This window comes from Lepidochelys kempii, chromosome 3 (genome assembly GCF_965140285.1).
Source record: "Lepidochelys kempii isolate rLepKem1 chromosome 3, rLepKem1.hap1, whole genome shotgun sequence".
Lineage (NCBI taxonomy): Eukaryota > Metazoa > Chordata > Testudines > Cheloniidae > Lepidochelys > Lepidochelys kempii.
This window is the reverse complement of record NC_136382.1, coordinates 138,802,651-138,827,272: the sequence shown is the minus strand read 5'-3', so window position 1 is coordinate 138,827,272 and position 24,622 is coordinate 138,802,651. Positions and strand designations below refer to the sequence as shown.

At 39.2% G+C, this 24,622-nt stretch overlaps 1 protein-coding gene across 2 annotated transcripts in view; it reads right to left on the bottom strand.

Annotated features, from left to right (window-relative positions):
* Positions 1 to 10,887: 10,887 nt before the first annotated feature.
* CHRM3 (cholinergic receptor muscarinic 3) overlaps positions 10,888 to 24,622 on the bottom strand; it is a 458,695-nt gene continuing 444,960 nt past the window's right edge. For both annotated transcript variants that reach the window (XM_073335257.1, XM_073335259.1), the window contains one exon: positions 10,888 to 13,355. In XM_073335257.1, the coding sequence (XP_073191358.1) occupies positions 11,528 to 13,355 (1,828 nt within the window). In that variant the 3' untranslated portion in view covers positions 10,888 to 11,527. The remainder of the gene's footprint in view (positions 13,356 to 24,622) is intronic.

The window sequence follows — 24,622 nt, the reverse complement described above, 5'->3', positions numbered from 1 at the left end:
AAAATAGTAATAAGTTAAAATAACTCGGCAGGAGAAAAATCTCTTGTGAGAGCAATGTTCCTCTGTGACAATTAGGAGCCAGCCAAGTCTCTACAGCACACGTCAGGGGGACTGATCCTCAGTTTGGGGCACATTCAATGGAGCTATGACAATTCACGCAAGCAGCGGTATTTAAAACCCTGGACAATTGTGGATTGCTGGCAATGCACTTGATCTTTGGAGGCTGCGTCATCATTTTACAGTTAATTCAGCACCCAACCTCTCTCCACAGATTAGTGAACTATCACTGACTTCAAGGGGAACATGGAGTACTTTTGTATAATGACAGGTTTCAGAGTAACAGCCGTGTTAGTCTGTATTCGCAAAAATAAAAGGAGTACTTGTGGCACCTTAGAGACTAACCAATTTATTAGAGCATAAGCTTTCGTGAGCTACAGCTCACTTCATCAGATGCATATCGTGGAAACTGCAGCAGACTTTATATATACACAGAGAATATGAACCAATACCTCCTCCCACCCCACTGTCCTGCTGGTAATAGCTTATCTAAAGTGATCATCAGGTGGGCCATTTCCAGCACAAATCCAGGTTTTCTCACCCTCCACCCCCCCCCCCCCACAAATTCACTCTCCTGCTGGTGATAGCCCATCCAAAGTGACAACTCTTTACACAATGTGCATGACAATCAAGTTGGGCTATTTCCTGCACAAATCCAGGTTTTCTCACATTCCCCCCACCCCCATACACACACAAACTCACTCTCCTGCTGGTAATAGCTCATCCAAACTGACCACTCTTCAAGTTTAAATCCAAGTTAAACCAGAACATCTGTGTGGGGGGGGTAGGAAAAAACAAGAGGAAACAGGCTACCTTGCATAATGACTTAGCCACTCCCAGTCTCTATTTAAGCCTAAATTAATAGTATCCAATTTGCAAATGAATTCCAATTCAGCAGTTTCTCGCTGGAGTCTGGATTTGAAGTTTTTTTGTTTTAAGATAGCGACCTTCATGTCTGTGATTGCGTGACCAGAGAGATTGAAGTGTTCTCCGACTGGTTTATGAATGTTATAATTCTTGACATCTGATTTGTATCCATTTATTCTTTTACGTAGAGACTGTCCAGTTTGACCAATGTACATGGCAGAGGGGCATTGCTGGCACATGATGGCATATATCACATTGGTGGATGTGCAGGTGAACGAGCCTCTGATAGTGTGGCTGATGTTATTAGGCCCTGTGATGGTGTCCCCTGAATAGATATGTGGGCACAATTGGCAACGGGCTTTGTTGCAAGGATAAGTTCCTGGGTTAGTGGTTCTGTTGTGTGATATGTGGTTGTTGGTGAGTATTAGCTTCAGGTTGTGGGGCTGTCTGTAGGCAAGGACTGGCCTGTCTCCCAAGATTTGTGAGAGTGTTGGGTCATCCTTTAGGATAGGTTGTAGATCCTTAATAATGCGTTGGAGGGGTTTTAGTTGGGGGCTGAAGGTGACGGCTAGTGGCGTTCTGTTATTTTCTTTGTTAGGCCTGTCCTGTAGTAGGTAACTTCTGGGAACTCTTCTGGCTCTATCAATCTGTTTCTTTACTTCTGCAGGTGGGTATTGTAGTTGTAAGCAAGCTTGACAGAGATCTTGTAGGTGTTTGTCTCTGTCTGAGGGGTTGGAGCAAATGCGGTTGTATCGCAGAGCTTGGCTGTAGACGATGGATCGTGTGGTGTGGTCAGGGTGAAAGCTGGAGGCATGCAGGTAGGAATAGCGGTTAGATAAGCTATTACCAGCAGGACAGTGGGGTGGGAGGAGGTATTGGTTCATATTCTCTGTGTATATATAAAGTCTGCTGCAGTTTCCACGATATGCATCTGATGAAGTGAGCTGTAGCTCACGAAAGCTTATGCTCTAATAAATTAGTTAGTCTCTAAGGTGCCACACGTACTCCTTTTCTTTTTGTATAATGGTATCTCAGAAAATATCCAGGTCCTGTATAGTCAACCTTTTCATGTTGCTGTTTTTACTAGTTGGAAGAAGCAGAGTTCCTCTGAAACATTACCACTGAGGCAAATAACAGTAAATAATCTTTGATAATCTCTAGTCTTCCACTGATATGTGTTATTGTTTTTAAAATGTGTTCAATGTGAACTGGGATTTTTTTTTTATTATAACATTTACCTTAGACATACAGTAAGGCAGTGCTTTATTTAATTGCCAGATCAATTCTTCTGCAGTTAAGCATCATAGCAAAAATAAACATGGTCAATGTTTTAAAACGTTGTGTATGCACACATATGTAGGTACACACACACACACACACTTTATGTATGGGCAGGGAAGGTGCTTGTTAATAGGCAAATACTACTGCTCATAGGCAATAGATACAGGGCTGTATCAGTTCATAGCCTCCTGCATTATTTTTCATCTAGTGCTGTTTATTTCAGACCCACAGCTGCTGGCTGAAGAAATCTCCATAGAAGTGGGTTCATCAAGCAGTTAAAATACAGACCCACATTTATGAAATGAAGCTATCAGGATGCTTAATTACTCCAGACAAAAGCAACATATGGCCTGATCCCTCTCCTGCTGACTTCAATGGGAATTGGATCAAGCCTTTTGGGCTTGATTCTGAATGGCGCTAATCACTCTGATCCTGATTCAGCAAACTGTTTAAACATGTGTTTAACTGTGAGCACATGTGTAGTCCAATGGAAGGCAAGGGAACTACGCACATGCCTAAAGGTAAGCATGTGCTTAAGGTACTAAAATACTTCATGCCATTTTTAAAAGGACATTCTTGCTTATGGAAGCATTTCCTCTTATTCCATAGTGGACTTAATTCTGCAGATTTAAATTAATTTCTTGTATCTCTAATGTTTTAGACTGAGTTTTAAAACTTGGTTGTGGATTCTACTTGAGAGACTCTCACAGGCACCAACCCTTATCATTCTGTGTCCATGTAATTCAAAATCCTTCATGCCATAGAAAAAGTATCTGAAGGATGTAAACTTATTTTAAATATTCAAATCTTACAATAAGTTTTATTTACACAGACAAATGTAGGTTTAGATTATTGTCTGTAGAGCCTGCTTTGATCCACAGTCATAAGTATGGGAAGGGAAGGGTCTCAGATTTTAAGAATTTAAAAACATATCAAGGGACATTGAATATGTTCATCAAATTCCTGTAACGTCACCAGTTCTAGCTCTGTTGCTATTAACAGAATATCCAGCATATCTATCTGGGAGCAAAAGGTTTAAGATTCCATTTCACAACCACAGTCCTGAGACCAAAGTGCCTCCTAAATTCCAAAACGCACACAACTGTCACAGCACCTCAAAAGCAATGGAAGAACATTTCTAATTCAGATTTAGACAAAAGTTGGCAATTTTAGGTTCAGGTAAGTGTTTGGGGGTGGGGGGACCTGTTTTGCTTGCTAGCTTTATCACTGGCCAATAAAGAGAGGCAGCTGGGTTACAGCCAACATCTGAGTAGGTGAAATTCAGTTAAGAATAAAACATGCAAAGTAAATATTTCTAAATTCTCGGACACTTTTTGTGACATTCTGCTTCCCTTAACGACTTCTAATAACTTTTACTGACTATAGCCCCAAAGCTTTCTAGTACAGTAACATTTTCTCTGAGTTAAAAATCAGCTTGATTTTTACTAAATTTAATTAGTGGTATATTAGGGTTTAAAACAAACAAACCATCCAAAACAAAAAAAAAATACATTTTTGCTTTTTAAATCTTTAAATTTTGCACAGATATTTTATTTCCGCCTATGTTTGATGTTTTCTGTGGTCTGTCCCAATATATATGGTAAAACATAGTTTCGGGGAACAGGTGTGAATAGGCATATCTAGCTCTCAATTTAACTCATCTATGATACTGTAAAGATCAACTCACATATTGTGTAAATGGAGCACAAAAAAGACTAGTCATCTTATAATCTCAGTTCTCTTGCAAAGGGTGTGGTAGCAACATGTAAAAATTGAAAGTTCTATGGAGTATTCAGTGTGCTTTTCTAATGATACAATTTCAGTTTTCAAGGTGGTGTCCAACATATGTGTGCACCAACCTTATGAGATGCTGACAGTACCTGTGGGCAAATACCCTATGTAGCTGTACTGCTTTGATCATGTGTAAAAGGACCCTCACTGACATTAGTGGCTCTATAGCTGCACATACAGCCAGAACGACAGAGAGACTATTCTGCATACAGGCACAGCATTTTCAGAGCAGGTTAGGCTAACAAATTCTACAGTAAGTGGCAGTTGTTTATACCATCTATAGGGAATCAGAAGTGATTTTGGACTATCCAAAATCCCATCGTCTTCAAGACTGGAAGCTTTAGCCCCAGTAAGGGTTATTTATCAGACATGATGATAAATGATTATATGACCTGCTCAAGAGGGCTGCATTTCTGACACACTATTCCTAGCACTTCTATGTCAGTTTCCTTCAAAACAAGGGTGATGCACAGAAAAAATTTAAGAGTCAAGGCCATTTACAACTACATATCAATTTTCCATTTTTTACTCTTTCCTCTGAAATGCTGAAATAAAATAACTTCCCCCCTAAAGTTTGTCCTTGTACATTAGTTTGTCCTTGTACAGTTTGCAAAAACTGGGCCTGATCCTGAAATCCTACCTTTGGGCAAAACGTCAGTTCTATTCAATGAGTACTTTGCCTGAGTGAGGACTTCAGAATGGAGTCCAGTGCAGTAAAAGCTAAAATGACCACCCGTTCTTTTATTTTTCTGTCTGGCTGCACCAGCATCATTGATGTGAAACTGCAGGATTTAACTGTAGTTGCAAAGCAACAAGGAGAACTTCATGATCTTTTATATGGTAGCTCAGAGGTCCAGTAAAAAATTTATCAGCAGAGTGGGTTTTTTTTTAATGTATTTTAAAAATTGGAGGGCATAACTTTCTATTGTAACACTATTAATGTAAACAAATGTGTGGATTTCTGGTCATGTCCTGATTTAATTTTGGCACACTAAGTCCTGGGATGTTGTAACCTGGGAAACTTGCACTTTGAAATATAGTGTGTGTAAATCTGAATGTGAGTGTGTGTGAGAGAGCGAGCGTGTGTGTGTGTGTGTGTGGGGAATGGATAGAATCACAGTGAAAAGATACAGTGCACAAAGCATTAGGTATTATTGCATAGACACCTATTCTGGGATGTGTCCAAGCAATGCAGAGTGGAGGAGATTGGAAGGGGGAAAACAACAAACGGGTTAGGGCACCCTATACTCCACAGCCCTGGCTGATCTCTGCACAAAGAAAAACAGCCATATGGCTGTCTCATTTTGCACCAGTTCAGCCACACCCCCTTTCTCTGAGACATCCCTATGCTGAAGATTTAGAGATTGTGTGAGGAATTACCACAGTGGCTCAACACCACCCAATTATTTCTGCATGCAGAGCAACATCTCAGTTTCCTCATCAGGAGTCAGGATGTGGCCCTTGGATTTTATTTCCATTACACTGTGATAGCACGAAGATCCTTTGGATATTTTATCCACATGTAAAATAAATGTTAGGTATGCAGTTTTGAATAATTTGCAAACCGAATTGAAATCTCTGTGTTTAGCAGTGTTGTGTTGGGGTATTTTTTTGTTAAACATAGCCAAGTGACTAATGTTTACCACAGATTTACAGGCATAGCTTCATTTCACCCACACCAGGAAATACTGTTTAGTGGAGGGAACAAATAGCAAAAACTTAATTTGAAATTCCTGGAAAAAAAAAACATCTTCTGAATTAGTGTACAGTCATTAAGTGCTGTGCTGAAAACAAGGAGCAGATCAAAAAGGCTTGACCCGGGCATCCATCTCTTACATGTATGGCATAGCTAATGATGGAAGAGCTTGGCTTACAAAGCCAATCATAGAGTGAACTTATTTGGGCGCTGCTTTACATGTATTTATTCACCCTTATGCATGAGGAGGATTTGAGCCTCTATAAAAACTTCTACCATTTGTTTATTTTCCGAGATTTCTGCCAAGTTAAATAAACTGTATAGCTTCACCCATTTAGAAGCATGTTAGGCCTGCTTACTGCAAATGAGAGGACTCTTTGTATCACCATTTTCATAAGCTTTCTCTGAATCATACACCCCTGTTAAACTAGGTTTTATTGTGTTAAAGAAAAAGATGAATGATCTGGACTCACACCCTAAGTTTCTTCAAACAGGCAACCAAGCAAGGTTTTCAAAGTATGCATAACTCTGTCCACGAGGCCAGCAAATTACAGTGCAATTTCATACAGCAGAGTGTTAAGATCAGGAGATTCCCCCTCCCCCCCCCCACAATTTTTCTTATGTTGAGACTATGGATAAGCCCAGTAAAGCTGAGATGACCTCTACACCTGTTATCTAAAGCAAATAATATTGCAATGATGTACAGCTCCCCAACAGACCCTGAACCTGCAAGCTGGTTCACATGGATGGACTCTTGCACTCATGCTGAGTCCTACTAAAGCTGTCAGGAGACGATATGCATGCAGGAATTTGGTTATAAAGAGCAGCTTGTAGGATCAGGGCTGTAATGGGTGCCCAGCCCATATGTAGTCAAATCCTATTTCGCCTATCCCATCCCAGACAGAATCTGCTCGTAGACATACACGGCTTGATTCTGATCTCACATTGATGGAAATCTGGAGTACCTCTGGTAGAGTCAATGAAGTTAAACCTATTGTAAAACAGGTGCGAGACCTGAATGGGTGAAATCTGGGACATGGTTTCCATCTTCAGATATCTGAAAAGCCCAAAGGGCCTATATCACACCCAGAAAACCCCATTTTCAGAGGAAAAGAGAATCCACCTTGAGAGCTATGCGGAAAGAATAGGAAACTTCTCTATCAAGCTAAGTGAAAGAATAAAAGTAAACACAGTGCTGCTGTCAGGTTACAGTTCATGAGGTATCAAAATAATCTTCCTTTTTTGGCTGACTTTTCAGTATAATTTTATATATAAAGCCACAGCATAGATATTAATGCTCTGTATAGATGTGTGTATACATGCTGGTGATAGCCATGTAATAAAGAGCATATATCTTGCATCTTTACCTGTGGCATCTGTCATCGGTGATTCCTTGATTCGAGGATGATATCTACCACAGATTTACACATGGGTCCCGAGATGACTCAGGAGACCGATCCTGTAATCACAGGTCCACCTGCTGTACTCTATCTTCTAATCCATCTCTACCAAGACGAATTCGAAAAATTCCAGCCACTGAGCAACTTCAAATATTCACCATTAAAAAAACCAAAAAACACAACATTTGAAGCACCTCCACAAATTACTACAATAGCTCTTCTATACACACACACACACTCACACACACACACACAAAGCCGTAACTTCCAAGTTGAAAATCTTAGGACCTTCCAGGGCGGGAAACAAGTGGAATGTGTCACATGGGGAAGACGTAAATGTTAATATAAATCTTGCTAAGCTTTCAGCCTCAACGGTGTCCTGTGGCAATGCGTTCCACAGTCTAATTTTGTTTCCTGAAAATGTATTTCCTGTTATTATTTTTGCATTTGTCCCCTTTCACTTTCATTGAGTGTCCCCTTGTTATGAGATACAGAGAACAGAAGTGTCTGATTTACCAGCTTTATACTGTTAAATTATTTTGTATGTTTCTATCATGTCTCCTCTTATTGTCTCCTCTCTAAGGAAAGCTGTCTCTGACTTCTGGTCTTTTCAATCTCTCTTCATGTATGGTGAGGTGCCAAGGGTGCATGTTAAATGCAATTTATCACATAGCTCAGCATTATATCGCACAGCTATGCCCTCCATAAGTGTATGTGGTGTGATTGTGTGTGCATATTTAAACTTACTGACCTTGCCAACCAGGGAAAATATACAAATAGATTTCTTTTTTGTTTTGATGTTTGCATCCTGTACAGGAGAACCGAGGGTACTTGGATTCATGTGTTCAATTGTTATAGGCACGCGGTTGAGAATGGCCCAAAAGTATTCACGGGCCCTTCTTACAGCAGAGCAGGAAAATACAGTTACTTATAAAGAAAAAATAAAGCTGAAGATTTTAGCAAGCTAATAGATGAAGGGGAGCAACTTCTTCAGCACATCTGTGTGGCTATACTAGTTTTGCACAACATGGCTGGTTCCCCTGATAAGACCTGATTCTTCAGAATACTTAGAGCCCACAAATCCCACTGAAGTCAAAGGACACTTCAGATGCTCAGCACCTTTGAGAATCAGACCATTAATGTATTCCTTTAGATTTAGGTCAGAGATAAGTAGAGCTGTAATTTCATTTTGCCCTATAGCTGCGACAAGAAGTTACATCATGCCATTGAAAAATGTAACTGTTTGCTGCAGTTATACCTGCATAATCTAATTTATGTCAGATAACTAATTTATGCAACCCTAGCACATACAAAAGCCACATGATGCTGTATGTGCTGGTGTCTCAGAAAGGGGTTTACACTGTCTGTCATTTTGATAGCCTTTGGGTCCCACCCTGCAAAATTTACTCTTGATGCCCCAGTAGACTTAAACTTCATTAATCTACTCTAATGGGGTCCAATCCTGGACCTTTGATATTAACAGGAGCAGGACTGGATGTATGAGTAGGCCACCTGTTGATGTAAGAAAGGTTTACATGACTGTCTGCACTCCTACTGACAGTTTTATAATGTTTGTGACTCCACTTTCCCCAATCAGATGTGAGCCATTACTTCCTTTTTATTTGTGAAAAGAAATGCTGTGGCAAATTGTGTCCATTTGTATTGCACCTTTCTTACACATATATATTTCTTTGTGCATGTATATATAATCTGTTTGCATATATACAAATGGACACAATATATATATATATATACATATATATATATATCGTGCAAAGACACAGACACACATGAAATATTAATCTGATTTCTCTTTGTTTAGAATTGTATTTGCAACACAGCCAAATTTTGAATATTTTATAGTGCATATTCCTTTAAGTAAACAGATAACTAAATTAATCTTTTCTAGTATGTGTATAAATCCATAATGTATTATGTCTGTAAAATAACGTTTTCAAGCCTGTTCACACATCAAATTGTTTATTTTTTTTCTCTGAAAACAATCCAAGAGTTTTAACTCTTCCTATCATGTAAACAATAGTGACAGTTGCTTTTCAGAAGAAGCTTAACTTTGGTAGAAAAATAATTTTCGATAGTAAAATCAATAGCGTTATATAATAGAGTCTCTTGCTGAATTCTGGCTTCCTTACTTGCTCTCATACTTTGTGAATTAGAGGGCACTGCACTACTCTGATTATCAGAATATAATAAGATGGCAATATATCTCTATATATCTATAACTGTTCAAACATTAGTTAGAAGGTCAACTTGAATAATGAAAAGTACTGCAGATATGCACTTCGTTACTACACAGTTCTGTAAAATAAAGCTCTGTAATTTTCTATGCAGCTTAGGAAACAGTTTGGTGGCTCCCTGTAAGTCTTTGGTTGGATGTGGCAAACAAAACTGACCAGTAAATTATGGGTTTCTCCACCTTGAAATGTGACTGATCTACAGCTCAAGGCCTACTTTTTTTCTCATCACTAGACCTAGAGCATAGGCTACAAACTTTGTTTTAGATAGACATTTAATATAACTCATACCAGAAAAACAATAAAAACTATGAATGTTATGAGTATGAATATTTGTTTTAGTGACATGAAAGCTAGGTATACTGTATTCATTGCTCAAGCGGACCTTTATGAATCACTTTAAAAGGACACTACAGTTGAAGACTGAAGAGCAATATTTATCAACATTAAATAAAACATTTGGTGAAGTCTGTATAAATATTTCTTCATATAAACATAACACAAAATTAAATAGTTCAGATACACAGACACCATTTAATATACTTCCACTGCTGTCAAAATCATCTGTAAACACCATCTCACACAGAAAACAAAAGCAGCTTTTATACCAGTTCTGTGTTCACAACACTGATGCCTCTTTATAAAGGAAGTTTGTTGGGGTTTTTTTGTTTGTTTGTTTTGTTTATTGTTTTATTATTATTTTCAGCAAAATATGAGTATCAGGAAAAAATTGTTTTGGTCAGTTCAAAGGCTAATATGAAATTATCTTTCAACACATAACTAAATAAGATTTAGAACAATACTTAAAAGTACAGTACTTTCCTCAGGAGATCTCTGACTTTTATAAAGCACACTATGTTTGGTGCAGACCACATCATAAATACCAGGAAATATTGGCCATGTCTAAATTATAAATATTAAAGCCCCTTTTTTGTTTTCTTTATCAGAAAGTGCCAGCTTGCAAGTTGGTGATATCCACTATGCTTTTCAAACAGATTGTGAAAAAGAAATGTTTTTGAATAAGTGTCCTTCGCGTTCAAAGGATTTCTTCTACACACGCCTTTTGCAACTGAAGGCCACAGTGGCAGTCTGTGAAAGTTCCTTTTCCATAAAATGCAGACTTTTTCAACTTTTACTACAGACATGCAGCTTGCAGAGACTACAGATTCCAGAATTCTATGCTCAACTTTGAGCTCAGTAGCCAATGCTTCTGAGGAGGCATTATCACTTGGACTGAAATACGATACTGCATACATACAGAATTTTATCTGGCTGCATCTCTGTATTAAATTTTATCTGGCTGCATCTCTGTATTAGGTTGGCATATGTCCCATAGCAATAATCTGTGGACTGCATTTGGATCACAAGTAGTACTTATTTATCTCTTTCTAAATGGTGTGTATTTTATGTTTTCAAATATACACTATAATTTCAATTTGCAAATAACAAAATAAATTTACGTTTACAGACTAATTTGTCAAATCATATATTTCACTCACATACCACAACGATAGGGACCCATGTAAGAATTTAGATTGATAGATCACTTCTTTCCTGGCATATTTATATATATATAAATGGTGGAGTGTGAGTGTAACTTGTGCATTCACACACACACACATAACATGAGCAGCACAAATAGATACTCTGTAAGGTTCAAGAATCAGGGCTACGAGGAGAATCACACCAAAAGAGGAGACAAAAAGGTTTACTGGGACAACAAGAAGCAGTTTTGCAACCTATACAGTGTTTTAAATAATTTCATAACAATGTTTAACTAGCTTGCTGTATCCACACGTGACTTGAATTGAAAACTGTTGATTCCTTGGAAACAGCTGGAACTGGACTAGCTAGATGTGCTTACCTGAGATCCCAGAGTTGATTACAACCAAAAAAACGGGGCTGATCAGTAACGGGTTCATAATTGCTCTACAGCTTCTTGTAATTTTGTAGGAAAACTTTATTAAAGTCTTTCATTTCCTTAATAAAAAACCTTGAAGTCTGTTTGTTTTTGCTTAATGCAGATTTGATTTTAATATTAAACTGGATTTATTAAAAGGATATATAAGCCTGGCAGCTGCTCTCACATCTTGATGATGAAACGTTTGTATCAGCACCCTGGAACCACTCCCCCTCCCACATGCCCTTTGATAGTTTGTTTTTTGTTTGTTAAAAATACTAGTCTATGAAGTCTCCTGGGGGATCCGCTTATGAAAAATGACTGACTGCCTCTGCTGATACTGCTGTTTGCGTCGCTTCCGTTTGTCACACTGGCACAGCAGTAACATCTTGAAAGTGGTTCTGAATGTTTTGTTACACAATGCGTAGCACATAGGGTTCACTGTGCTATTGATGTAACAAAGCCAATACCCCAGGTTCCAAAATGTTTTGGGGATACAGCTATCACAAAAGGTGTTCACCAGAACCATGATGTTGTATGGTGTCCAGGTGATGATGAAGGCAAACAAAATAGCACTGAGCGTCTGTGCTGCTTTCTTTTCTTTGATAAGTGACATTCGTTTTCGCTTGGTGATCTGACTTCTGGTCTTCAAGGCAAACTTTTTGGCCAGGGTTGCTTCCTTGAAGGATAAAGGCAGGGCTGCGGACGTCTTAGCCACCGACGGAATGCCGTCGGAAACCTTGGCTGCCTCTACTGCTGACCCTGGCTGAACTGGAAGCTTAGGAAAGCTCTTGTGAAAGTTTCCTCCGTCCTCCACAGTTTTCTGAGAGTGCAACCTTTTAGGTTTCCTCTCCTTTGACCCCATGTCGGATTTCTGCAAGTCCTCCCCTGACCCATTCAAGTCTTCAGATGAGGGTAGTTTAGTGGAGTTGAGGATGGTGCTGTGACCAGGAAGCTTCAGCACAATGGAATAAATGGCCCTCGTCTCCGTGGCAATGTCTTCTTCATCAGAGGAGGCAGAGTTTTCAAGAGAAGCAGCGGCATCATTGTTGTTCCAGCTGTCGCTGCTGCTGTGCTCCTGGTCCCCCTGATCCTGGCTGGGTTTCCAGCTCTTTGTTGTAAGCCAGAAGTGGCATCGGCCATATTTCCTTCTGGTGGAGCGCTTCATACTCTGCTGCTGCAGCTCATAGCTGCTGCAGCTTCTGGAGCTACCAGTCTGGCGAATGAAGCGTGCTGCCTCAGCTTTGCTGCCCGAGGCCTGTAGCCCCGCTAACTCTTTGGTGCGTTTCTCTGTCTCCTTGTAGATCCTCCAGTATAAAATAGTCATAATGGTGACTGGCAAATAAAAGGCAGCTATGGCAGTGCCAAACGTGATGACAGGTTCGCTTAGAAACTGGATATAACATTCATCAGGAGGCACAGTTCTTTTCCCAACAAAATACTGCCAAAACAAGATGGCAGGGGCCCAAAGAATGAACGAGATGACCCAAGCTAAGCCTATCATCATTCCAGCCCTTTTGGTTGTTCGTTTAGCTCTGTATGTAAGGGGCCTGGTGATGGAAAAATACCTGTCAAAACTTATGACAAGGAGATTCATGACAGAAGCGTTGCTGGCTACATAGTCAATGGAGAGCCATAGATCACAAGCCAAATTTCCCAAAGCCCAGCGGTCCATGATGATATACGTGGTGAAAAGGTTCATTGAAATAACACCGATGATCAAATCTGCACATGCAAGACTCAGCAGGAAGTAATTGTTGACTGTTTTAAGTTGTTTGTTAACTTTAAATGCCACAATCACCAGGATGTTTCCTATGATGGTCACCAGTGCGAGGATGCCAGTGAGGAAGGCAATCAGAACTACTTGCCAGAGTGTGTGTCCACCCAGAGGATCTTTGTTCATGCCATCTAGTGACCTATTGGCTGTTTCCACAGTAGTGAAGGGAAAACTCTCAGTTGTCTGAGGGAAGTCATAGCTGCCAATGACTGATGTTGCATCCTCAAGAAGCCCTGTTCCCTGGGAATCTCTATTCCAGAAGAAGCTCACATTTGAAAACAAGGGGGAGACTGTAGTGTTATTGTGCAGGATCATTGTGACTTTCTGACATAGTCTGCAGAGAAAAAAAATAAGAAGGGAGACAGTAAATCAAAAGCTTTTTTTAATAGGCCAAATACATTTGTGGTGTCACTCATATTGCACCAGTCATTAATTTGGATTATTTTCAATATTTTTTAGGTTTAAGTTATTGTTAATTAACATCACAAGATGCCAAAACTAAAAGCCAGGTGAGCCCTCTCATATGTGAGTCTGAATCTACAAGAGAATCCAGAGGTCTATTTTTATAGTGGATTAAGCCAAAACCCTGGACCCCACATCATCATTTCTTTGGGATATTCAAAATCCAGATCCACATTGGAATCTTGCAACTTGAGCCCAATTTTGTCAATATGGATGTATATGTATGTTTGTGTAGTGTACAATGGAGTCCCAATCCCTGTTGGTTCTACTACCTACAGAATAAGATCCCAGGATTCTCACTCTGAAGCCTAGTATGTCTGTAGGGCAGGGGTGGGCAAACTTTTTGGCCCGAGGGCCACATCGGGGTTGCAAAACTATATGGCGGGCCAGATAGGGAAGGCTGTGCCACCCCAAACAGCTTGGCTCCTGCCCCCTAACTGCCCCTCCCACTTCCTGCCCCCTGACTGCCCCCCTCAGAACCTCCAACCCATCCAACCCTCTTGCTCCTTGTCCCCTGACCAACTCACCCCCATCCAACCCCCACCCTGCTCCCTGTCCCCTGACTGCCCTGAACCCCATCCACACCCCTGCCCCCTGTCAGGCCCCCTGGGGCTCCCATGCCCATCCAACCCCCCCTGTTCCCTGTCCCCTGACTGCCCCCCTCCAGAATCTCTGCCCCATCCAACCACCCTCTGCTCTCTGTCCCCCCTGGTTGACAGCTCCTTTTGTTTAAAATATCACAAGTTTCAATAATCTCTGGGATTTGTGATTTGTTATGGTTCAATTTTTAGTTCTCAGCCATTTTTGGCTTTTTCACACACATGACTGTATAAATTACATCCATGCAACAGCATGGGCTTTCAGATACTACTAACAGAAATAATAAAATTTACTTTTCATTATCTATAAACTATAGATACACAAAGCCGAATTCTCTCTCTCTCAAAAAAAAGCACAATCAATTATACACACCTGCATTTTCATATGCAACTTTGCCAGTTGTGAAAATACTGTAAGTGCCCTTTTACATGTGCAGGTACTCAATTTGCATTCACAAAAGCTCATTTGCACAGTTGGACCGAGGATTATGTGGGTCTTGTGGGTTCAGCAAGTATACTTGATTTTCAAAGGGATCATTAAATATTTTATGAAAATGGGGAGGAAGGGGAGACTGATTCATGATAATTAGACCTTTATCCTCTTCCCAAGTATTGTAGGAACTGAGATAAACTCAACATCTCTCTCAAAACGTCAATCTGCATTCTCAACATTTTATCAAGTTCCTTGGACTCCTAATCTGGGATTTTACTAGATAGATTGTTATAAATCAATTTTACCACAGAGTAACCTTTCTCTAATAGTAACTCTGAAACAAAATACCTCATCAAAGAAGAGGTCTTTTACTGTAGGTCAGTTCAGAGTTGATATATTATGGCTTAATATGATAGACTTAAGCGGATATCAAAAAAGTTTGGTGTTAAAAGAAACCCGAAAAGAAAACTATTTTGTGTTGTGTTAGCAAAGCATGCGGGGAATATGTCATTTAAAGTAATCTCATTATTTTGACCTAGTGTAAATGAACTGACACTACACACCATAGGTAATAATGAAAACACAGTTTGGGAGCCAAAGTAAGTGAAAATATTCGGTTAACCACTCCAATTTATTTAATAAAAAGAAGACGGTAACAGTTTTGATACCACGTCTGAATCTCATCTAATCCAATATATTTCTAGTCCACTCATCATTAGAGCATCTAGGTGGTGAAATCAGCAATTCAGGAGGAAATATGGGAAATTAATTTTTTTGGCATATCTCTACAGGACTCTAATCATGAACAATATCCACAAATGCTGGTCCACGGTGATGTGAATGAGGCTGTTACATACTGGTACAGAATCCACACTAGCAGATCACACTGAAGGACTGAAGCAATGGTCATTCTTTGGAGAATAATATCTAGAGCAGTGGTTCCCAAACTCGTTCCGCCACTTCTGCAGGGAAAGCCCCTGGTGGGCTGGGCTGGGTTGTCCGCAGGTTTGGCTGATTGCAGCTCCCAGTGGCCACGGTTCACTGCTCTGGGCCAATGGGAGCTGCTGGAAGCGGCGCGGGCCAAGGGACGTACTGGCTGCCACTTCCAGCAGTGAACTGCGGCTACTGGGAGCCGTGATTGGCCGAAGCTGCGGACGTGGCAGGTAAACAAACCAGCCTGGCCCACCAGGGGCTTTCCCTGCACAAGTAGCGGAACAAGTTTGGGAACCACTGATCTAGATAAAGGGATTTTTCTCCTTGGGGTTAAACCAGAATGCTTTCTTTGCTATTTCTATTAATTTACTGTGGAAAAATTGAACATTTTTGGTAGGTCTATTAATTTTTTGGGGGGAAATGTTAGCATTCTTTTAAACATCTGTGAAACTACATGGTTGTAACTTAAAAGAAACATGAAACCCATGAAAGAGAAATTCAGAAAAAAATTTCACTGCGAAAATTTTGTTTCAGAAAAAAATTGAAAGATCAAAATTTTCTTTTTTTTCATTTTCTGTTATATTATTGTATATTATATTATTATTATACTACAATATGTTAGTAGTAATACTGGAAAACATGTCATGTCATAAAAGACAATGATTTTAGGAAAAATGATTCCAGGCTAACACAAGGCTATTAAAAAAAGCACTCCCTCTAAGTAGTATATGGAGTGCTTATCTTATTTTCTAGATCAAAGTGTCAAACTCTTTCATTACAACACAAAAAGGAGACATTTTGATCTACAAAATAAAATAAAATTAAATGTTTCAGTCTGTGCTAAGTGGCATCTGACATTAATTATTTTAAAAATAAAATAATATAATTTACACTATTATATTATGTCATAACATATTTTGATATAACTTGACATGATATGATATCCTGTCATATTATTCACTGCTGCTACTGATATGTCATGAAATAATGTAAAATTAATAGAAGTAATATAAAAGTGAAAATAAAATAAAATATGAAATGCAAATTTTGTTTCCAAACAAATTTGTGCAATTCTTCTAAAAGAAAATTTTCTGAAACAAAATTTTCCATTCCAAAATATTTTTTCATGAGAAATGTCATCAAAATTGACTTAGTTTTGCATAAAAAAATGTTTAATCAAAATGGCATTTTCTGATGGAAAACTGACCAGCTGTACTTGAATATTGATTGTAAGAAGAAAGGTAATTGAGTGGGAGAATGTCCGAACACAGGGAGAATGCAGTATGTGTCACTAAGCAGCTCTACAAGGAATAAACGCTGAAGGAACAAAAGGGAATCAAATATTTTATAGCAGTAGCAGCACACAGAGCTGTGACTTTCATCCGAAAGGCTGATGTAAGAGGGTGACTCACCGCTTAATGACTGAGGCTAGCCAAACCTGACTACAAAATGAGTAGCTCCACCTGAGAGAAATCAGGCGATTTCAGTGTCAAAGCAGCAGGAAGGTGCAGGAATGGGGTAGAGGGGGCATCTAAGAAAATATGTCTATGTCTGCAGAGAGTAAGAAGGCCCCTGACTCAGCAGAGGAGAAGGCAGTGGTGGGGAGGGCATGTGGAGAAGAACAAACTCTAGGTAACCTAATGGTGCTGGAAGCAGAAAGTCAGACCCCCAGGGAGGAAGGACTGTGTCCAGCTGAAGTTAGGTGAGGACTGGGTGAGTTTGTTCTATTTTGAAAGTCTCTGTTGGAGTCCAGGTGGGTAATATTTAATTCCCTTTGGACTGTGTTTAAGAATCCCTGAAGAAGAAAAAGAAGAAAACAGAGGCAGGGTACTGTACAGTCAGCCCTGACTATGACGGAGTACTCTGGATGCAGTTGGCCATACTGCCAGTGAGTTTTAACACCCCAGGAGCTGAAAAGTTCACCATTTTAATCTATCACACAATACTATATTACATAATAGTATATGACTAAGAGCCAAATTCCAAGCCTTTGAAGAAATCAACAAGGGTAACAGAAAATTTCCCAAATTCTACCTTTTGATTTCTTCAGATATGAGTACAAATAAGGTTTCCAGAGCCAGACTTATGACAAATATTGGCCTATGTATGGCTATATATTTTTGTGTGCTTTTGTGGCTATCACATGCCTAGTTCTGGCTGTTTTAGTCAGAGCTTACCAGCAATTTCAATAGTGGCCACAAAACAATCAGAGTAATAACTTTCAACACTTTTATGAGAAATAAAAATAAATCTTTGGCAGAAATTAGAATTCAAACAGCTTATCCGATCTATACATTTGCATCCCATAAATAAAACAGGAATAAAGTGTCATTAGAATCATTCAGTCCAACTACTAAGACAGCACACAGTCATCGTAGAGGACATATTGGATGTTAAACTTGACTTTATCCTTCACCTGTAGCTCATATTCTAAATGTAACTTCTGAAATCACTATACATACACTCTTGTCCAGCAGTATGATAGTGGGTGCTATTGAAAAGTAAATGCTCACCAACAGTTGCCATGTACAGTTATTCCCTACTGTAAGTACAAATATTATGGTGTCTTGTATAGCACACTGTACAAAGTGCATTAAGTACTACCTGTACTTAAGCTGGTGCTATTAGTAAGATCTTCTGTCTCATTGTGTCCTGGTACTTCCCTCACCAATGTTTGTTTTATCCACCCGCTGTCTATATTCTTCTACTTAGATAGTAAGCTCTTCAGAGCAGGGTGTCTATTATGTGTTTGTACATTGCCTAGCACAATGGTCTCTGGGCAGTACTGTAATATTAATGATGATTAATGTGTTAATTTGTTCTTCATCAAGTTTCTCATTAAAGTCTGATCTGGCAGGATGCTGAGCACATCCCATTTGGTGGAGAGTGCCCTGATCACTTACTGGCTTCAACAGGAGCGGAGGATGCTTAACACCTTGCAGATGGGGGCCTAAACTTGCATGCTATGACGTACATGATGCCTGCCAGCCTGCCTACACTAAAGGACTTAGAGGCATGAGGTGAAATGAAGAATGAGAAAGAATGGCTCAGGCAAAATGCCTGCAAGCACTATGAGTGATGAACAAGGGTCTTGCCAAGCAGGCTAGAAAGAAAATCATTGCAATTGGTGGGGGAATTTTTCTCTCTAAATCAAAGTGTGGCAGTAGGAATGCACAACTGCTAATTGCATAATAAGCAATGCTAATTTATAGTCATCTAGTGTCTTTTATTCTAAAGCACTTCAGAAACCATGCAACAGATGCTTACAGATCATTAACACTGACAACTCCTACTGAATGTAGTTAGTCATAACTATGCCAGTTCCGGGATATTAGAGAGACAAGGTGGGTGAGGTAATATTTTTTTATTGGACTCACTCACCTTGTCTCTCTAAATTCCTACTAAAATCAATGAGACCTGCAAAACTTTGGATCCTCTGAAAATCAGACTTTACACATATGCAGAGCCACTGAAATGCAGCCACTCCTGGACTGGATGGTGGCAACCAACCAGTGCATAACACAGTGGAAGATTAGTGGGTTAAGAGAAAATTAAGAGAAAGTACCAGGGCAAACACTTACTCTTTTAAAAAGAACCCCATATGGTCTTTAATGTTCATATAAAGAAAAATGGATCTCACTATTCAGGTCCTATCAGAAAGACTTGTCCATTACACATTATATTTAACTAATCTACCAGCAGATAAAAAGCTGAGTCAGCAGGGCCAAGATTGGCCTCCTAAGTTTCAGCACAATTAGATACGTCAAACATGAAGGTGAATCTACTAGCACATCCTTCTCGAGACTAGAGTCTGAAAAGGTTTCTGTAGCGTGAAAGGCAGTACATGAATTGATACGTACAATCTAATGATTTTTTTCTAAGACACAGTGATTCTATGGGAGTAACATCTCGTGTATTTCAGAAGACCACCTGTAAAGAGACCATGAGGATGATTAGAGGAAGGGCAGGGGTGCTGGAACTAGGGGTGTGACAGCACCCTCTGGCTTGCAGTGGTTTCTATCCTATACAGGGTTTACAGTTTTGTTCAAAGGCTTTCAGCACCCTCACTGTAGAAATTGTTCCAACGCCACTGTTGGAAGGGTATAAATGAAACCAGACACAGGTTCTGGCATGTGCTGTATTCAGCTTTGGTGTGTATCTTTTATCTGTAAAGTGGTTCTGGGAGGTCTTTTCTTCATCCTCAGTGAGAAACAGACACTTATCACCAACTAAACTGGATCTATCAAGCAAATCAACAGACATTTCTGAAACAATCCCAGGGTGCAGTCTTGTCTTGCAGGAGAAGCTGTAAGGCAAGACTACCACACTGTTTACCCCTTTCAGTGACGTCTCTGGGTTTATTACCTCTGATTAGGGGGCAGATGTAGTTCATGCTGTGAAGCATGTAGAATTGTTTTGTGTCTCATCCTTTTATATAACTTCTGCTGCCACAATGTTTCATGCTGTAACACATGCAGAAGTCAAGCAACCAGTCCTGTATCAACTGGACTTATCCCACCCACTATATATTTGATTTTTTTTCCCAGGAACAACTTTGCAGAGATGCAAAAGGGGGAGGGGGAGAGAATTCTGTAGTTTTATTCTCTTCTCATTTATACCACTTTCACACCAAAAAAGTTCCATTGCCTTGAAAGAAGGAGGTCCTGATTTACACTAATGTATGTAAGAGGAGACCTGATGTACCTGAAACTTACTGAATGGAGGCTTATGGAAAACTCATTTACAATAACATACTTAGAACTTTGAAGGTGGAGGAGGCGATGTGGCTGACCTCAGGTTCAGCTACATCGTTTTATATGTTTGGGTGAAACAAACGTGTATATGAGTCATCTTGATATGACAGTATTACAACTGTGTATTTACATGTCAGGGTGCATTCGCCACCATGAAAAAAACCCTTCACATAAAACACATTGTTGGATCAGTGGAAACATACTTGCTACAATGTTAAATTTAGGAGCAAGACACGTCTTGTCCATAGTTCTCCCATGGGATGAGGTTAACCAAGAACAGTACAAGAGAGATTTTAAATGAATACACTTGCTAACTGCATGTCAGATATGATTAGTATAAGGAAGAGCAGAGCTTCCTTTATAGACATTAGAGGACAGAAAGCGGGAGAGAGGGGCACTGTACAAAGGTGACATCTAACACTTAGTGCAGGTTCTTGGTTGGAAGCTGGAAGCATGAGTCCACAATTTTGATTATATTATTAGAAAAGCTTTTTGAACACAAAAGTCAAGCTAATCTCGCCCCTCCTCCCCCTCCCAAGGACTGGAAGGAGAGAGAAAACAACCATTGAAGGAAATGGAACTCTCAGAGCATAGACAGAAGATAAAAACAGTATGACCTTCCCAAAGGACTAATAAGAAAAATACTTGACATTTGGTTGCATTTCCAAAACACAGCACAAACAGCAAATAACTGAAGTGTCAATTGCTGTGGAAATTCATAACAAGCTATAGAAAGAGAGAGAATGAACAAATCTTGTGCATCTCAATATGCCTATGAAGTATCATCTTAAGGTAAACCAGTTAACAATCATGCATCTTGTTACTGTACGTATTGCAAGTTATGGTAACTCTGAGTAGATTTTCACCTAATCTCCTATTTCTATACTTACAGACAGCCGTATAAAAATTACATTCTGTAGCATCTTCCATATTATGAAGTATCTCCAAGTACTTTACAATATAGAGTCAGTTGCTGTGACTGTGCAGGAAAATGGAGGAGTTGTGCATTAAGGAAGAGCTCATGTTCAGCCTTAAACATTCAGATTGATTTCATGGAGGGTTGGGGGTAGAGGGAGGGAGATGTTGGCCAGAATACCTGAGTTACTTCTGTTGTTTCAGAAAGTAACATGGGAACTCTAACTTCCATGTGACCAGCAGAGAAGTAGGATGGATCATGGTTTAAAGTCTCAAATAGAGGATAGCACTTTTAAATGTGAAGCGGACCAATACTCTTCTCCAGTACAGCAATGTAGTTTCAGTGAGGGAGATGAATATCCAAATGTGGTAGGTCCCCATGAACCTGTGGTAAAACTATAGCCCAAATTCAGCCAGTGGAGATGTCTCGGGGCAGAAGAACTGCAGCTCAACAAAACAAAATGTGAGATGATCATAATCATTATGTGTAAGATTTGTAAAATATATTACTTTGATCATCTTACATGCTACAGTGAAGGAAAGAACGTATATTTGTGGCCCAACCATACATAGTGACTTCACTAATGTTACTACTACATTCTTTTCAGTGGTTAGTGTTTTTTAAGTGAATACAGAGCTTGTGGAATGTGCTGGACAGAGTACCGCAGAATGAAATGCTCTTCCCAGCATCATCCAGGAACAGGTGCAGGGCAGGCATTGGCAGTGCAAGCTGCCACACACCTCCTTGCCATTGTGCTTCAATCATATCCTGTTGTGGAGGGATTATTACTTAACATTCTCATTGAACCACACTGTTAGGGGAGAAAAGTGCAATTGTAGACAGGACCACTCAGTTTACAAGATAGTTATAACATGGGTTTTAGGGCTTGAATTTTCAGTGGCTTAAGGCAGTGGTTCTCAACCAGGGGTGCGTGTACCCCTGTGGGTACACAGAGGTCTTCCAGGAGGTACATCACCTCATCTAGCTATTTGCCTAGTTTTAAACAGGCTATATAAAAAGCACTAGTTAAGTCAGTAGAAATTAAAATTTCATACAGACAATGACTTGTGTATACTACTTTATATACTATACACTGAAATGAAAGAACAATATTTATATTCCAATTGATTTATTTTAAAATTATATGGTAAAAATGAGAAATAAGCAATTTTTCAGTAATAGTGTGCCGTGACAGTTGTGTATTTTTATGTCTGATTTTGTAAGCAAGTAGTTTTTTTTAGTGAGGTGAAACTTGGGGTACTCAAGACAAATGAGACTCCTGAAAGGGGTACAGTAATCTGGAAAGGTTGAGAGTCACTGGCCTAAGATAATTATATGATCAACTTCCCTATTCATTGTATACTGCTGATTCTCAGAAGGAGAGGGAAATGAATCCATTTGGCCATCTGATGAAAACCATGGCAGCATGGTAGGATAAGCGCGGCTATATTTGCTTTTGCCTCCTCTATGTATTCTTTGGGAATTGGGTGGGGTGGAAAGAGGCTCAAGCAGGATGTGTGTTTGTTTGTGTGGGGGAGGGAGGGAGACTTTCTGATTTCACTGGTCCTTTTATCCATTTAATAATTATATTTTAATCACTTCTTTATTTCTTTCCCATTATATGGTGTTTCTCTCTTTCCCCATAGACTCTCTTTTCCTCCACACCCACTCCTTTACAAAGGCATGGCCTGTATTTTTCCCTAGAAGCTTTTTTCTGCTTTCTTTAAAAGGCTGTAAGATACATTTCTTATGAAGTTAGAGTCCATTGTGCATGCTTGATTGGACATGGCCCCGAACACAGGGCAAGACTTGTAAATGCAGACTTGAGAATCCAAAATGTGATCTGTTTGTACAGCTAAGATAATTGGTTAGCTTATTTTTCTGCTTTATTCGGCAATATTTTCTTAGTTTAAATATTACAGAACTTTTCAGAGTGAACTATAAAAATGTTTTCTAATGCAAACAAATGAAAGGCTTTAAAATGTTTAATATACTTCTCTATATGAGTGGGTAATATACTTCTCTACATGAGTGGGTTAAACTGTGAAGTGAAATGCTTTAAAATTTTTTAAAAAGATCTATTTGTAAAATGCACAATCCCAAATCATTAACAGAATGAGTTTAAAAATCTAACCGTAGATTTTAAAATTACAAATAAAATATATTTGAATGAGACAGTGAAAGGGAGAAACCTCTAAGAACTGCAATCCAGCCCCTAGGTTTTTGCATTTCTCCTGCAAAAATTGACATCACTTGCAACTAAAGCAGGGAAATAAAACACATTTCTTACACGACTTCAGAGTAATATCAGGAACCATGGTCTAGTTCACACACATGAAGGCCTCAATCCAGCAAAGATTTATGCACGTGCTTAGCTTTATGCACTGAGAGTAATCCCAGCTATTTCAATAGAATTAATCATACTACACATAATACATGAACTTGAGCATGTGCATACATCTTTGCAGAATCTGGGCACAAGGGACTAAGAGTCAGGGAAATTGTTTCCATAACCAAATATGTTGGTCAATTTCTATTACATATTTCCAACACAACCACAGACTGACTGTGAGATTTGGGGCAAATTCCTTTTGCTAACTCTTCAAAAGTGGACAATGATTGTGTCAGATACCTAAATTGAAGTACCCTATTTGAGGTACGTTGAATACCATCAGCTCTTTCTGACATCACTGGTCACTTGCGAACTTTTTGGCCTCAGTCTTTTCAGGTTTTCCATTTATAAAAATAGGACTCTTAATCTTGCCTACTTCACAGGGATATTGTGATGCTTCATTAATGCTTTCAAAACACTTAGATCCATGAATGGGAAGTGCTAAGTATTATCATTATTTATTAAGTCTTCTATAGCAGAGAGCAAAGGAATGATTGCATTTAAATACTTTTGGTTTAAAATATATGGTGCCTTCTTCCTTACCACCCTTTCTGCTTAGAACAGCCTTCCATTCCATTTTTGCCAAACATCAGATATCTCCTCCTTGAAACCTCAATTGCACCATGATGCCTGCATGCACTCAAATCAAAATATAGCTGCAATGTCTACCATTTGCTTGTGCTTGTACATGATTTTGGATTCGTACGTTCTTTGGAATATGGATGCTTTTTATGAATTATTGTTACACTACGGTAAAGCACCATGTACGGTGAGCATCATTACAAAGTCAATATCTGATAACAATGACCATGCTAAAGAACCTCATATAGCACTGTGTTAACTGTTGACCAATTCTGATTTTTAATGGCAACATTCCTTCATCTACATTGCTCTACAAATGATGATAATGTGTTATATTTCCCTTTAGGGCCTACTCAAAAACTGGCCACCTACAATTTACTGGATGAAATGCAGGCAGACAAATGATGTGTTTGCCCTAATGTTTTGGCACTAACATGTAAGAATTAATCAGTTATATGAGTTGTATAATTCTGCTGCATATCTTTCTGAAATATTTGCTATAAATAATACATCCAAGTCATAAACCACAA